The following is a 17,146-nucleotide window of genomic DNA, read 5'->3' as shown; positions in this document are numbered from 1 at the left end:
TTTATTATATATAAATATATATTATTTATATAAAGTATAAATAATAATATAAATATTATTTATATTCTTATAAATAATATTAGTTTATATATATATACACACACTCTTTTGTCATGGAACCCCTAAGAATTTAAAACTACTTTCACCCCTGAGTCTAAGCCATAATCTTTGGAATAAAATATGTTTTAGTCATAATTTACACATTCAGGCATGTTCATTCAGGTAGTTTATGAAAGCTTACATCATTTGTCAAAAATGTTTTGTCAATTGTGTTGCATTGTATGGAGACAAACAGAAATCAAATTTTTTGGGCTTCTTACATCTTTGTACAAAATCATTCCCTTACTCAAACATAAAATATTTATTCTTGAACTGAACAGAATTATCTCTATATTTTACACTATAATAGTTTTATGTTTATCAGAAAAAAACAAGAAAACATTATTACCGTACAAGGCCTTGGCTAGTTTTCTAAATAATCTTATAATAACACTAAAAGTGGATATGATTAAAAATGATTTTCTTCTTCCATGCTGACTACTTTCATCATAGTTCTGATCATTTTGCATATTTTTGTATAGTTTTTATCTAGCTTTTCTTTGATAAAAAAAGAAAAAGAAGGGAAAAACAGGTCTTGACAAAAATTATTTCTTGTCAACAAATAACATGTTTTTCAATATTTTATGTAGCTACTGGCCTTTGTTGACAATATTCAGAAACAAGTAAGTATGGAGTGCAGGCGTACAGTCCCATGGTCTTGAATCAAGTGTTGGAGAGGTGGGTTGACAACTAACTCTGATTTAATGTGGTAAGACAGTTTCTCATATACACAAAGTAGAAATAGGAGCAAAAGAAACGCACCCACTGGGAGGGTTTAACATCACAATTTATTAAACACAGGCACATTTTACTTATTTTCAAGCATATTTTGAGAGACAATAAAAATGACATGTAAATACTTTTGTTTACTACGGTGGTACTTTTATAATATGTATGCTACCTTTCTACACACAATCCAGTCTCCTCTTAGTCCGACAATGTAAAATCTTATCCTTCTTACCTATTTGTATTATAATTTAGTACAAATTTAAAAGAAATATCCAGACAATTACATATTCAAAGTAAATTAAAGTGTTCTTTTCAACAAAAGAACAATAAAACACACACACACGCACACACACACACACACACACACACTCACACACACACACACAAGCAGACACGTACCTCCCAGGATAAAAAGATGCACAGACTGATGAATTGTATGTCAAAAATATTGGACCATCTGTCATTTTGAGGTGAAGTTGAAATATAAAATTATGAATAAAAACACAAACATGTTTCATTAATAAAAGAACACAATTCAAAAGAATGTATGTCCATCACTAAGGTGCACTTGCAATGATGTTGAGTATGAGAAAAAACTAAATTATTTGTCAGATTATTTACTTATGTCAGATGTTAATGTTTGTTTATTTGGATGTTTTTTGTCAATCAACCAGAATAAAAAATGTTGTTAAAAACTTATCCTGTTATATATTTTTCTGTTTGGAAACTTCAAGTCAGTTTTGGCAAGCGCCATGAAAACACAATAAAAAAAGATACAATGATTATCTTAGATGGTTAGTTAAAATCTTTTATTAAAGTAACACATCCACATTTAGTTCATCTTAATACAAATAACTAAAATTTTGAATACTATTTTGAAATAGTTTAGGATATAGGGACATAAAAGAATACAAAGGTTAATGTAAGTTACTGATAATTAAAATTTGCACAACTGTGAAAAGAAAATCAAATCTTAACATTAAAAATAGCAAACATTGATGCTTTCATGAAAACTAATTGCTAATATTCTGTTGCAACAAATTCTCATGGCTTGGGTTAAAACATATAGCTATTTTACTTTTTTTTTTTTACAATAAAAATGAATGATTTCTAATTATTCTACTGTGTCTGCAGAAAAACCAGGGATGTATTTTAGCTTCAAGGTTAAAATCAGGATTATGTAATGAATCAAGTTAGAATATTTTTGTGTAAGAAACTATGACTAACTGTGGTCTTACAAAAATGATTAACTATCACTACAACATCTTGTGTGCATAAGTATAATGAACTTATTTCATGGGGCGGTATAATGTATTTGCAGGCAAATAGTGTCATTTTATAGCATGATCAAGAAACTATGTTGCCTTCAATTGTTATAAAAATGTTGTATATGTCCAACACGACTTGAAAGAATTCTGACTTTGTAATTTGGCGCCTTGCAATTGGGCCTCTGTCTCTTTAAGAAGCTCCACAGTCAGCACATCATCACAACAAAGCTCATCCATTTTGCCATTTACAACCGTTCTTGGGTAATTAAAATTAAGGCAATTTTAAATTGTATAAAATGGATTGTATTTAAAATCATTAGCAATCAACTGAGAGGTGGTTTGTATAATAAGTGCAGCCGACACGCTGCTCAAAAAGTGGTATGCTAACGCTAGTCTGGTTGAGCAGTGTGAGGGAGAGATGCTCTGAGGGGCAAGTGCTCGACTGGAGACTTCAACTCCAAGGCTGAACTTTGTGTATGAAAGAATCAAAGCAAATCCTCAGGTTTTATACAAAGCTCAAAAAAGTTTTTATATTATCCCTCCACCCCTCTGTTAAAGAGTTAAAATAAAACTAATCTGCTTAGTTACATCCTCAATTAACTTAGTCAAAGCCCAAATCCACTGGTAAATATAAGCCCTGTAGTCTCCTCAGTATTTCTGCATCCTTTGACAAGAGAGAAAATAGAGGCAGAGAGTCATTTGAAGCTTCATATCTTCACTGTGTGAGCATGTTTCTTGCAAAGAGGTTTGTCCTTTTTGGAGAAAAAGGTCTGACCCTCCAGAGAGGCACAACACACCTGTGAAGAAACCATTAGACTTACACACAATTTGAAGCTGAATTGTAATCAGTTAACTGTTGCTTAAATAGAATAGCAAAAAAGACACAATAGCAGGAACCTAAAACATTTTTAAAAGATCAGAAATCTCTAAATTGCCTAAAAATGGATACATGATTATGCTTCATCACACAATACAGTCTGTCAGACCTAGGACGCTAAGTGTGTGTGTATGATTTTCACTTACAACACAAACAAAGCAGGTGTCGTGCCAGTTGTAACCGAGTGCCTCCAGAAATTTGTCTCCAGCCTCAATAGGGAACTCGCAGCCATGGCAACCAGTCCCAAACAAACTGTAAAAGTCTGTTTTGCAAATAAGAAAAAATATTTTTTAAGCAATCAGGTTTTACCTTCACACTAAACTGCTCAGTAACATCATTCTCTCTGAGATTTTCAAAGGTAAAATGCCAAAATAATATGTAACAGACAGCAAAAGTAATAAACTAAATAACTTTACTCTTTAGCTTTGAATACAAATCCAGCTATTCCATTTCAAATGAGGTAAACTTGTGCTTTTCTTCATATGACTGTTGGGTGTTTCTACTGTAGGATGACAAAATATCTCCAAGTCTAATCAGCGTAGAGTGTCCAATCAGCGGATTGTACAGTCATGCAGTACCCACACAGTGCCCTTCAGAAGCCTACAGGTAGTGAGCAACAGTGTCTCACATCAGAAAAGTACTGAAACATGGACCACATGTAACCCACACTCGTTCTAATTCGGCTTCCAAGTGGTACCCAGAGCTAATCATATCCAACAACCCACAGCAATGAGGATGTTAGAAGTGATGCACCTACAGACTGAATTTAGGACTTTAGCTATTTTCAATTCGATTTTATCAACTTCCTTCTTTAAAAAAAGAGATGTCGGGCACCGGCTTTTAAAATATCAAAATAACTGAAAAAAGGGACTGATTTTGACGTTATTGAATTGTTATGGACTTGACTAATATGTGTTTGGTGTAATTTGATTCAAGTGTGGCCTTAAATCAATGTATAGCTCTGTGCAATGAATTAGCTATGAGTAAACAAGCAAAGTTAAATGTCAGAAACAGGGCATGCCCTGCGCAACTTAGTCAGTTTTCTCATGCAGAGTCATATATATCACCTACAGACAGTGTCATGTGTCACTAAATGGTGTCAACATCTTTGCTGACAAAATAATTAATATTTCATGAATGAATAATCGGTGGACTAATTTTAACACCACTTATCAAGAAGCCTACATTTTAAACACACCCGTCTGTGTCTAATTAACCTATTAAAATGTGATGGAGTTACTGAAATGAAAGGACTTTTCAAATAGATTGCATTGAATGGGTCTCTATATTTCTATAAATACACCGGATTTATTTTTTTGCAAAGTGAATTATTGATTACATTTGATGTGAATCCGCACTACATAAAAGGAACTGAATTAAGCATTACACTTACTGAAAATATTACTTGTATGAATTACATAAACGAACATCGACACCTTTTCTACTGACCTTGCTCACAATAAGGTTCCCCATCCTCCAGGTGAAAGGTGTTGTTCCTGATTGGCTGCTGACAGGCAGCACACATGAAGCAATAGATGTGCCATGTTTGTTTCAGGGCATTGATTACCTCCTAAACATAAAATGTAAAACACAGGTTATAGTGTAAGACATAACACAAAAGTGCATCCAGATTTGTATACTAACAAATGCTAGATAAACTGTCTTACTTTCTCAGTAAAGTGTTAGAGAAAAGAATCAATTTCATAAATTAATCTCGGCAAGAAAATAATTGACAGATCTCTTCAAAAGACAGTGTTATTTAAAAACAAACAAAAAAAAAAAAAGCAGTCGCATGACCAGACTTAAAAAAAAAAATACTTCTTGAGTTTTATTTCCCACCCTTAAATTGCTAGAAGAAGAAAGTTGGTGGGCCAGAATAAAATGAAGGATTAGAAGAACAGGAGTGAGAAAAACAGGTTAATAGGAAGCCATAAGCCGGTCGAAGATGTGTGAGAAATGGAGGGTTGGAAGGTTTGAGGCTAAAGAGGTTAGAACATGTGACGGATAAATGTCAGAGCAGCTCAGAGAAATGCGATCTCAGCTTCTTGGCACTTTGGGTTCAAACCACACCTGCAGTCTTTAAGGCTTCTAAGGCTAATTCTCCTAACTTCAGATCATACACTGCATTCCTGAGTTTCAGTCATGGTCACCATAGATATTTCAACTCAGGATAGAACCTTTTCATTTGTGAACTTTTGATGGGGGACCAATTTTACATTTCAGAAGCTCCTTAAGTGATTATCCTAAATTATGTAATAACGTTTGCCTACATAGTAAATCAATCCAACAAAGAGTGGTACAGAACCTCTGTGGCAAAAACAGCAAAGGACAGACCTGGTTAAAAGTGGAGATCAACAGGACCTCCACGTCCATTTGAGATTTTCTTTGTTACAGTGTTCATTCACTATCAGAAAACTAGTATGCACATTGAGGTATCAGGCATGTCCTTTTTTTTCAATGAACCTATTATCTCCTTTTTATTTGTTTATACATCAACTCACCCCCAATATCTTGGCCTGGCAGCGGCTGCAGGTTGGTGCAAAAAACTCTTCATAGCAGTGTTCACAATACACAGAGCCTTTTTCTTCCACAAAGCCTATGTCTGCCAGAGATGTACGGCAGTGGACACAGTTAAATTCCTCCTTGTGCCATGATTTTCCCATAGCAACCAAAAATGGTCCTCTGAAAAAAAACAAAAAAAAAACAAACAAAACAATGAGATTAACTACAAAATGCTAAATTCTACTGCACAACCCTCTCAATTTCATACTACCCATGGTAAGAAAGTAGAAACCTTTCAAATGAAATAATCTTACTTGCAGTGTCATAGTCACATAATGACATTTTGTTGTTCTTCAATAGCGAGCTTGAGGGATTTTTATGTTCTCTCACCATCTTTATCACTGCAGGTGGTAGTAAGGTAAACTTGAGTCCCAGTGTTGTTCATGAAAGTGTTCATGAGTCGCACTCACATTTTTGAGTACCTTGAACTAAACAACGTGAAGTGAGCACAGCTCAGAATTAAATAACAGCAGGAGATGGTACAGTTTTCTTTTTTTGGTAGACAGAAAATAGTTGCTTCCAAAGGATGTGTGTGTGTGTGTGTGTGTGTGTGTGTGTGTGTGTGTGTGTGCGTGTGTGTGTGTGCACGTGACAGTCTCGATACAGCTGGCATGCTCATACAGACAGTGTTTGTAAGGACCCATTTTAATGTTGATCACTTCTCCTCTAAACATAATTCAGAAAGTTCAGGCTGAAAATGTTAAAGAATGAATGACAAAAATTGCTTTGCTTACATTTATTTTACACAGATTGATAATGGTGACATTAACTCCATGGCTGATGGGCAAAGAAAAATACATGATTTACTTATTTCAGATATTTTCACATTACATTAAAATCTGGATCTTTGTGAATGTATCCACCCATGAATATGCCGCAATAATAGAGTGCATTTTTTGTCTTTTAACACAAATTAGCTAGGGCTGCTACTAAATTATGGAGGATGCTTTACGCAGTGCGGTACATCACAGCTGTACAGTTTCACTTAAGGGTTCAGATTATTAACTAACTAATAAGCTGTTTCAGTTATTTTCTACAACACCCTTTCAACACACAGTTTAGAGAGCTGAAGCAGAGTAACCTGTACTCTGCTTCAGCTTACAACGCACATTGGCCCTGTCCACTCTGATGATTAAGTAAAGTGAGGAAACATTGCAGCCTAATTCACTGAGAACAATAGGTGTGCTTATCTGAGCCTCGTCTGACAGCAGCCCAAGCTGACAGCTATTAGCATGTGGGCAACCTGATCCTGGGTACAACAGAGTATCAAGTAACTCCGTCACAGATAACATTCAGACCAGGCAGCGCAGTCATCGGAAAAGAGAGAAAGCATGCAGAAGAGAGGAAGAGAGTTCATCATGATGTGCTGTAGGACAAACTTGACTTAAAGGCTGCATCTTTCTTTCAAGCTGAATTAAGGAAAGAATGTCCTGTGGTCCCATTTGTGAAGCTTGTGTATGCACATAATGGGGCCTTACCGTGTTGTGATCTATGAAAAATAAACATGACGGGAAAATGTGCGGTCCCTTACTCCCACTCTGACCCAGGTGGACCGCATAAGCTCATTTTGGAGACAGGGGAAATGGCGACACTGATGGTGAGGTGGGGAATTGCAGCCACATTGCATCATGATGCCCTCAGACCTTTAATTACATACCTGACGCTATCGAAAGCATTTAAAAATGCAGTGTGAGATAGACTTGCGCTGATGAGCCATAACTATTCACAAGGACATTTCAAATAAAAAAAAAGGCCTGTAAGGCAGCCTCAAACCTAAACCAAAGTCTGCACAATATATTCTTTCATCATCTGGCACCTCTGCTTTGCACCAGGTTAAAGGAGTCGTGCTTTGAGCCAGGCCTAAATTTGTCAGCTGCATGTTGGACTCAAATATAATTTGAAAATTAATGGAACTAATTTGTTTTCTATTTACATACACAACTCTGTTGTCATATGGTGCCCTTACAACAATATTTTTGTAGAAAATTGTGCTGAACACATTTGAAAAGCCAGACATTGCAGCGATGTGTAGGGAAATCTGATGTGTCGACTGGCCATGTTAACAATGGCATCCAGAACGGCAGTCATTACTGCGTTCAGCACTGGTTGTGATATCCCAGACGTATGGATGACTTCAGAATTATGTTGTTAATTAAAGTGGGTTCAGGCAAAGAGTTAATTTATTTGACACTGGACCTAGTTCAGTACATAAATCTAAGAGAAACACTCTGGGGCACATGTGTCAAACTCAAGGCACATAACGTTTGCCTTGAGTTTGCCTTGAGTTTGCCTTGAGACATGGCGGGCCACATGTGGCCCGCCATGTCATTTTATGTGGCCCCCGCAGCATTTTATAGGCCGACATTGACTTACAATAGGTTTTGAGCACGAATTGACTACAAACTACATCTCCCACAATGCATTCCGATTGTTACCAGCTAACATTATGGCTTCTCGCCACTAGAGAGCAGCAGAGTCACCTCAAGCTGCTGATTGATTTCCCCAGCGAATAAAACTGAGACATTGACAAGCTAACATCAAAACGTCCAAGAAAAGAAAAATCGATTTACAAGTAAGACTGTGAATAAAGATGTGTGTGAGTTGGTGTCAGGGCGGCAGGTCGCGCTAGATGTTATCTTGACCGACAACATAAAAAAAATCGGTCCTGTACTATTTTATCCGTGAAATTACAATCATATTAACATCAACTATTTAGTCGCATTTTATGCGGTTTAGTTAATATTCACCGTGAATCCAGATCCCATCACAAATTAAGCAGATAAAAGTATCTACATTTTTCTCGTAGTGACAAAAACCACCCCAATAACTTTTAATAAATTAAATTAAGCGACTTCACTTAAATTAGCATCACTTCACCCGCTGGGGTCTGAACGCACGTTCCCATCTGCGGAAAAATCTGCGCTAATTCATCAGTCAGTTGGATCTGTCTGATCCAAACAGATCAACTGAACTCTGTGAGTGTTTTACCCTGCGCGGTCCGGTGTGTGCTTTTACCAGGATTTTATTTATTTATTTATTTATTTTGCGTGGTTTCGCTTCTCCGAAACGGACAGATGTTACGTCTGCAGCTCCTCCAGACCGCCGCTCTCCTTGGTAACATGAACCAAGAAGGATCCATTTGTTAAATCTTCGCAGCGGCGAAGCCACGTCCGCAGTGATTGAGCTGCGGACTGCGCATGTTACAGTCTAATTAACTTTTGCATCGTCATTTATTTCCTCCAAATAAACTACCGGCTCCTCAAATGGATTAACACAACGTTGCATTCTCTTTAGTTTCCTCTGGTCTGTAATGGAGACTTGAATTTAACACGCCATTTCAACCAAAGGTTTGTAATGCGCTTCCTAACCATTTTTTATTTGTAAGTATTGATTTTATTTTTTAGCCAAGCCTCTGTCTCTGCTAATGACATCTTCAATACACTTTTTGATCCCAGGCTTAGTTTATGGACTGAACAGACAGAAACAGTTACCATTATACATTTTGAACTGTTGATTTTATTTTTGAACCATTTTTTATTTTAAAGTGTTGATTTTATTTTTGAACCATTTTTTATTTTAAAGTGTTGATTTTATTTTTGAACCATTTTTATTGTAAAGTGTTGATTTTATTTTTGAAACCTTATTTATTTTGAAGTGTTGATTTTATTTTTGAACCCTTATTTATTTTGAAGTGTTGATTTTATTTTTGAACCCTTATTTATTTTGTAGTGTTGATGTTATTTTTGAACCCTTATTTATTTTGAAGTGTTGATTGTCTGAAAGACCTTACACATGAATTGCCCATGCGGGGTTTGAACCGATGACCTCAGCATTACCAACACGGTGCTCTAACCTGCTGAGCTAACTCACCTACCTTACAAATTGTTGAGTTTCCATGGATTTAAGAAGAACTTACATGATCTTACCACAATGGAGATTTGATAAAAGTGCTTATATTCCAATGTTTTTCAAAACAACATACATAATATTTTATTTTCCAGAGATTTTGTATTTTGAAGTGTTGATATTATTTTTGAACCATTTTTAATTTTCAAGTGATTGTATTTCAGAGATATTTTTTTATTTAATGTCTTAATTTTATTTTTGAACCATCTTTTATTTGTAAGTGTTGATTTTATTTTTTAGCCATTTAACCAATTGTCTGTAGAACCATTTGTCTCTGCTAATGACATCTTTAATACATTTCTTTGATCCCAGGCTTAGTTTATGGACTGTAATGTAAAATTGGGCACAATTATAAGTCTGACAGTTTGTTCACCAAGTTACTGTGCTCTCTGAGAGGATCTGTGGTTTAAGTATTTGACATTGTTCCATGCCCATTCATTAGTCTCTAACAAAATGTGGATCATCTACCAGGAACACTCCAAAGAGCATGAGTTTCTGTAGTGTAGTGGTTATCACGTTGGCTTTACACGCAAAAGGTTTCTGGTTCGAAACCAGACAGAAACAGATTTTGCATGTTGTATTTATCACAGGTGTTTACTAAAGGTCAACAAGGGTTCTGTGGTGTCATGGTCTGTACTCTGAATCCAGGCATCTGAGTGCAAGCCTTGGTTGAAATTTTTATGTGTTGCATCTCACATCATCAACTTTGGAACCTCAAACTGAAACAAAGCAAAGAAGTTCAGTTCCTGTAGTGTAGTGGTTATCATGTTTGCTTTAGACGCAAAAGGTCTCAGGTTCAAAACCGGACAGAAACGGTTTTTGTAGGTTATGCATCTCTTGGGGTGCAGTGAGACAACAAGAGCCTTCCTCTTTCATGATGGTTCATTTGCCAATCGACTTCAATGTAGGCTTCTTTGAAATCAAAGCTACTTTACTTCAATTACCAATTGGCAGTTCTATGGCGTAATGCACATGTATCAAACTCAAGGCCTGCCGGCCACATGTGGCCCCCCAGCATTTTATAGGCCAATGATTGACTTAAAAAAGGTTTTGAGCACGAATTGACTACAAAACTACATTTCAACCAAAGGTTTGTAATGCGCTTCCTAACCAGACGCTCCAAAGCGTCCGGTCCATAACTCTTCAACACGCTGTCAGCTCCCGGTCAGAGAGACGCATTTAGTTCAGAGTCCATGAGATGATATTCTGAAAGGATTTTTTAAATTAATAGATTTCAGTTGCCTCTGAGACTAAATCTTTGCATAAAGTCTATAATGTCTGCCCATGTGACTTGTTTGTATTATTTGTTTGCTTACCTTTAAACACTGATTTAAATATTGTAATTTTTAAACTGAGCGGTAATTTTACATCCATGGAAACTCAAATGTAATATTTAAAACTTCAATACATAAAATCAGTTATTTAACAATATGAGGTGGTGTTTAATTTATTTTTAAAATTGTATTTTTATACATTTATGCTAGAGGTGCCCAAGTCTAGTTTTCCAGAGCTACCATCTGCAACTTTAGATGGATTCCTTCTCTAACACACCTGGACCATTGACTCATTATAAGCCTCTACAGAACTGAATGAGGGAAGTCAACCTTTTGTCTGGGGTGTGTTTTAGCAGGGATGCCCTCCTGATTTGTACCGTCAATGTGGCCCGTTGAGGGTGGCCAATATGCTGAAGTGGCCCTCGGGGAAATTGAGTTTGACACCCCTGCTCTAGGGAGTTCAAAACGGCTTATAAGCCAGTCATCATTATGGGGCAGAAGATCTTGGTGATCTCTGAAAACATGTTCTCTCCTGATTATCCCATTCACGTCTTCCAGCAGCGCAGATGCATCGATCACACTGTATTGCACAGGTGTCACAATGGTATTTAGATGATTACAGCAATCACTGTGATTGCCTCACACCTTATCACAATTTATGCATGTGTGCTAAGTCAAATGTGATGATGAAAAATCACTTGAGAGGTTTATAACTGGAGTTGCCTCGAAGTTCATTTTGTTTTTTTTTAAACATCCTCATGCATAGTTATGGCTCACCATCATAAGCATTTATTGCACTGTGTTTTTGGATGATTATGACCTATGGTTTAAGTTAAATGTCTGAGGAAATTACGATGCAGTGTGGCTTCAATTTCCCACCTCACCATCTGTGTCGGCCTTGTCTCCAAAACAAGCGTATATGATGAGCAGATGTTATGTGAAGGTGTTAATGAAAGGACATATCATTATCAGCTGTTAAAGCTAAACTTTGCTTTTCAGTGACAGGTGAAAATGCGATGGTTTGAAGTTGGAAGAGATGATATTTTTTGTTAGTATTTTGCATGCAAGTTACCAAATGTGCCTATATGTTGATATTTAAAAACAAGGAATACAGAATTACTATTAAGTGGTCTGAGCAGCATTTTTGGTGATTTTTCTTTTTCTTTTTTTTTTTGTGCAAATTATAAACAGCGCTAGAAATTAGAAGTGTAATTGGGTGTGGATGGGCATCTCTGCTCAGCAATCAGATAAAAAATTCTCAGAATTTCTAATTTAACAAGTTGGAAAATTGGCATGGAAAAATTTGTGTCTACAAAAGGACAGGGTTAAGAAAATAGAAACAAACATATGGGATTCCCCAAGCACTCTTAACAAATTTTGGAACAGCAGCAGTGATATCTTTGGCTATTCAAAATAAGAAAACTTAACTGAAAAATAAACAGTTTTAGCATTATATTAAAATTTACAGGATTTATATAGTTTTGCTTTGAGAAGAGCAAAGCCAGAGTCCTTGAAGTTTTATTCAATAAGCACCCACAGCATTGTTTGTTTATTAATTTCTATTTCATATATTACTCCCAGTGTTTGAGTGTTATTGGTGCAGTTGATGTCTAGATGAAATTCTTGTGAAAATATTATTTTGCAATCAATGCCAAAAACTCAAATCTTACTACTTTTTTTTTCACTAATGAATACAAATATAAACCAGTTTTTAATCTTCTCTTCAATCTGCAAGCAAAACTTTTGATATTAGTTCCAACAGTAGCTTCTAACCTGATCACCATGTTGCAGTTGGCACACATGGGGGTTCGCATCCCAGCAGGAATGTGTTCTGCCATCTGGACCAGAGTGTCCTCATCTTTGGGGTGGGGTTGAGGCACTGGTCGGGCTGGAACAGGACCCCTGAGGACACTGGCACTCCCATTACCCTTCATTCCAAAAGATGGAGTGATCAAACCACTCTGTACTCCTTGTCCTAAAGGAGTTGGAGGAAAGCAAAATAAAATGTTGCTTTGCTAAAGATAGAATATACAGATATATAGAATCCCCTGCAAAACTAACACCTTAAACCTTTTCACATTTTGTCAAATTAAAGCCTTCACTTTCAACATACTTTCTTTGGAATTTATGTGACAGACACAAAGTGCAAAACAAGTGAAAAGGAAAATGACAATTACAAAAAATAAAAGAAAAAGAGAATAGATGGAGGATTCTGCTCCAGCATGACCAAAATCCTAAACATACACCCCCCGCTGGACTGTAATGGTTAAGATCAAAGACATTCATATGCAGTGGTGGAATGAAGGACTGGCCCAGCATTAATTGCCTGGGTAAAATTTCTATGAAAAATACATCCCTATTCATATGTACACAAACATAACTAAAATGGTAATGTGACAATTTTTGTTCTCAGATGGTCAATGCAGTTTACAACAAAATATATGTATGCCATATTTTCTGGACTATAAGTTACAATCTTTTTCATAGATTGGCTGGTCCTTGTATTTGTTTTTTTTTCCTCTTCATCACACATTTTTTTGAGTGGTGCATTAATAAATATTAATGACTGACATGAACCGTCTGCAGCCAGGCTAGTCAATGGTGCAGATATGCCTAAAAGACCTCTTAGTTACCTCGAAGATGAATTTTGCAGGTGGGCCTTCTTGTTGCTATTGCTTAATACAAGACAACCACCTCCGTATCACTCTGGACTGCATGCAGAACACTGCACACTTTTGTTTTTGAGCACAAACATAGGCTAGTCAGAAAGGGCCAACAGACGTCCAAGCCACGCCAGAGTCGACAGTTCCTTAAAAAGCAGGTTTATGCACAGAATGTGTCACAGGCTCATATCAACATGAGGTCTCCCTGATGTTTGACAATTGCTAAATAAATGCAACTTATATATATGTTCTTTTTTCCTCTTCATGTCACATTTTTTAACTAATGTGACTTACACTCCGGAGTGTAAGTCCTGAGAAAATACAATACACACATAGCCTATAATATGCACGATTTAGCTCATTTAGTATAAAACTAACTGAGCTAAATATGAATCTCCAACTGTCTCTTGCCTCACCTAGGTTACTCAGCCACAGTTTCTGTAAGAAATTAGTACTGTTAATGTCTAAAGGGGTGTGTAAAATAATGTGTTACTGCAATAACAGATTATGCAACAATGTTAACTGGTGGAGAGATCAGACCCAGAAATAGAAGAAGGACCACCAAGCAGGTCAGAAATTTCACATTTGTTACTACACCTTCCTGGGAGAATTTGTCTTTTTGCATCTCTCTAGTTTTCAGTGCCACTTTTACATTTTCTTGTTCACTTTTGCTCCATCTTTACGGCTACTACAGACTTATTTAATCTTACTTATGTTGTCATCAGTGAAAGGCGGGTAACGTTCAGCGGAGATAAAATGACAGTCTTTTTATCTTCTTGCACTGCAAGGCCTCAAGGTGTCAAAAGCTTTGGCTGTATGTTTTTTTTTATTAGTGATTTGTAGGACATTTGATCTCTAACCTCTCTGACTACACACTCAACAGGTGTTATGAAGGTGCATGCTGCTCGCTGACCACTGTTGTCGCAGTCATGAATTAATCACATCCATCTTTAGAAACACACAGAATATTTTTATTTTTAACACATTCCTAAAGTTTATGTGCATGCACACATACAGCCAAAAGCACACAAAGTCACACATGGACCACCAAGACAGCCGCTAGAACACTAAAACTTGAGCACCTGGCTAAACATAGAGCTTAGCTTTTCATCTCCAGAGTACAGATGTCCAGATGTTTTTGTATGTGTGGTTTAAGGAAAGGTAACATTTATCTTCCCACCATGCACATTGCGCATTATATCAAGGGTTGGTAGACAAAAACAAATATTACTATAAAACTGCTGCTGCACAGAGTGGCATCTTGGGTTCATCAGATCTTTATAAGAACCATTAGACTCTAGGTACTTGAAGTACAGCCACAAAAAATGCCTTTTTGTCCAACTATCATAATCATTAAAATGTGGGGTTATGAAACATGTGACACTCAAGTTGATTTTGCTAGGAACAAAGACTCTACCATAATTATACTTCTAATTGTGGTAGATGATCTGTGATGCTGTCGGTTTGTTTGTCTGGGAAACGATTAAAAAGTATCATAAAGTTTTTGAATTTCCATATTCAATAAAAATCTGGTGGACTCTACCAGTGAGCTGTAAATCTTTACCAGGAGGTCTTTTTTTAAAATCCAGTCAAATACTTTTTCCACATATGCCTTAATAAATGCATATAAATCAAAAACTGTGATGTGCTTTAACTGAGGTTGCCTTTATCTGATGTTTAGAATCATTTGATGATAAAAAAAGACAAAAAACAAGACTACTGTAAGGGTGCAAACACTTTCTCACATTCAGAAATAAATTATGTATACTCTATCGGTAAAATAACAATGTAATGGACAGAACATCAACACTGACTGCACTAGTTGAGGACTCAAAAAACATTCTTCAGCTTTACGCAGCTTGCCTCCAAAACATTTTTTTCATTACTCCCAACAGGTTCTCTCTATAAATATTATCTTTCTGACAAAACAGAGCCACTGCATGTGGTATTGAGTAGGGTGCCAGAGGCCAATGTGGATTTTTTAATGGCTTTCCACTGAGGAAAAACACGAGAAAAACTGCGATGACCTATTTCATAACATATGTTGAGCGTCAGCCACGGAAAGTAAGGTCATTTTCCCCCTCGCAAATTGACTGTAACAACATTTGGTTTCACAACTGTAAAGCAGTTTCCCATTAGGCTAGAAGTGAGAGCCAAGAGTTTTTTTTTTTTTGTTTTTTTTTTGTGTGTATGTTTGCAAAGATGAAAACACTTTTTTTGTTTGGGAAAAGACTAAATTGTATCATAAAGTTTTTGAATTACCATATTCAATAAAAATCTGGTGGACTGACTATGCATATATATAATAAAGAAGATACATAATAGAGAATTTATATGAATGATCCATACCACATTTGTGTTAGGGATTTTATGTTGTTTAAATATGTTGATTACGTTGCCGTCTGTAAAAGCAACACAGGCATAGCTTACCTGGAATAGCTCTAACAGATTTGTAACAATAATTTATGCACCATTTAACAAATTTTATGTAGCCCTGACAGTAGGAGCAAAATAGTGTATTAACAGCTAAAAGGAACATATTGTTTAAAATTCTATTTGGTAACTGGGCAACACACTTCTACACTCTAATATCAGGCCCATAAATCTGATTTTTGACAGGATGCAATAATGGCAGTTGGCAATATTTGCAACTGCTACTTACTGGCTTTGTGACAGAGTGAAAAAGTGAATAACCATAAATTATAAGTCCATCTTATCAACATAAAAATGGTGTTTACCGTGGTTTGAAGCAGTTCCTTTCATCATAGTTTTTACAACAGCAGATTCATGGGAGGTAAGCTGTGACTCCTCATCCTCTTCACTGTACAGAAACACAAAGAGAGAACATATTTTTTTTAAAAACCATTTTCTATGTTTTGCGATCAAATTTAGATTCCCACAATAATATGATTCCATCAACTCACAATCCAAAATCTTTAAGTAAGTTGTCAAATAGTTTCTGGGATTTGTTTCATTGTTTACATATGGTTGAAAGGCATGAAAATTAAAAGTTCATGTAGAATCTCAGACCTTTTACTCTCTAAAAATATATATAATAAAGCTGATAGCTAAAACAGAGAGCTGTATTCAAACAGTGCAGTTCCTACCTACCTGGTGACTATTGTATCAACCAATGTTTCCTATGTGGCTAATTTTAACCAAAAGTTTGTTCTGCTGATATGTTAATAAACATGTTAGGAAAGAGTTTATGTAATTCTGATAATACATTATACCATTTAAAAAAGGACCCAAAAGATGCATTTACATTATTCAGGTAAGAACAGGAAACTAAATGCATTACAATGCCTCGTCATTAGAGACAAACTTTGTTCAAATGTCAGATGTTAAGAAGGAGAGAAAACAATATTCCTATGACAGACTGCAGATACAAACAAAATCTGTTTTACTTTATTTGAAAGAATGAAAAAAAACCTCACTTTGCAGTTTAATAGATGGCAGACAACTGAAAAGCTGACTGATGACACATAGTTTTGTTCTAAGTTGATATGATGCACGAAAACTAAATTTCATCAGGAAAGAAACGCTAAAGAAAAGGTCAAAGAATCTGTTTGAGGACCACAAGGGTCCCAGTTCAGCTCTCTATATAAAATTAATAAAATAAGCAAAGATGTGGTAAATAACTGTAGGGTTTACAAACAATATTAAACAGATGTCAGTTGTTGAAATGAAAACACATTTGGTATGTTCTGTTGGTAAGATATCGCTTTAAATAGTCTGACCCTAATGAACTTATGCTTCAAAAGCCAT

The 17,146-nt window shown here is 35.9% G+C and overlaps 1 protein-coding gene and 1 non-coding gene across 4 annotated transcripts in view; one reads left to right on the top strand and one right to left on the bottom strand.

The window, feature by feature from the left end:
• Positions 1–869: 869 nt before the first annotated feature.
• The window catches only part of pdlim5a (PDZ and LIM domain 5a), a 63,766-nt gene continuing 47,489 nt past the window's right edge, over positions 870–17,146 (bottom strand). For all 3 annotated transcript variants that reach the window (XM_014985315.2, XM_014985316.2, XM_014985318.2), the window contains 6 exons: positions 16,117–16,199; positions 12,489–12,690; positions 5,475–5,655; positions 4,423–4,543; positions 3,120–3,235; positions 870–2,893 (listed from right to left, as the gene is read on the bottom strand). In XM_014985315.2, coding sequence (XP_014840801.2) covers positions 2,804–2,893; positions 3,120–3,235; positions 4,423–4,543; positions 5,475–5,655; positions 12,489–12,690; positions 16,117–16,199 — 793 coding nt within the window. In that variant the 3' untranslated portion in view covers positions 870–2,803. The remainder of the gene's footprint in view (positions 2,894–3,119; positions 3,236–4,422; positions 4,544–5,474; positions 5,656–12,488; positions 12,691–16,116; positions 16,200–17,146) is intronic.
• trnal-uag (transfer RNA leucine (anticodon UAG)) lies at positions 10,184–10,256 on the top strand. Its single transcript has one exon. It is a non-coding gene; the product is annotated as a tRNA-Leu (tRNA).

Source organism: Poecilia mexicana, unplaced genomic scaffold (assembly GCF_051168715.1).
Source record: "Poecilia mexicana isolate PSO_F unplaced genomic scaffold, ASM5116871v1 scaffold_9, whole genome shotgun sequence".
NCBI classification, from domain to species: Eukaryota; Metazoa; Chordata; class Actinopteri; order Cyprinodontiformes; family Poeciliidae; genus Poecilia; species Poecilia mexicana.
Note: the sequence above shows the minus strand (reverse complement) of the source record. Positions and strands in the feature narration are given on the sequence as shown.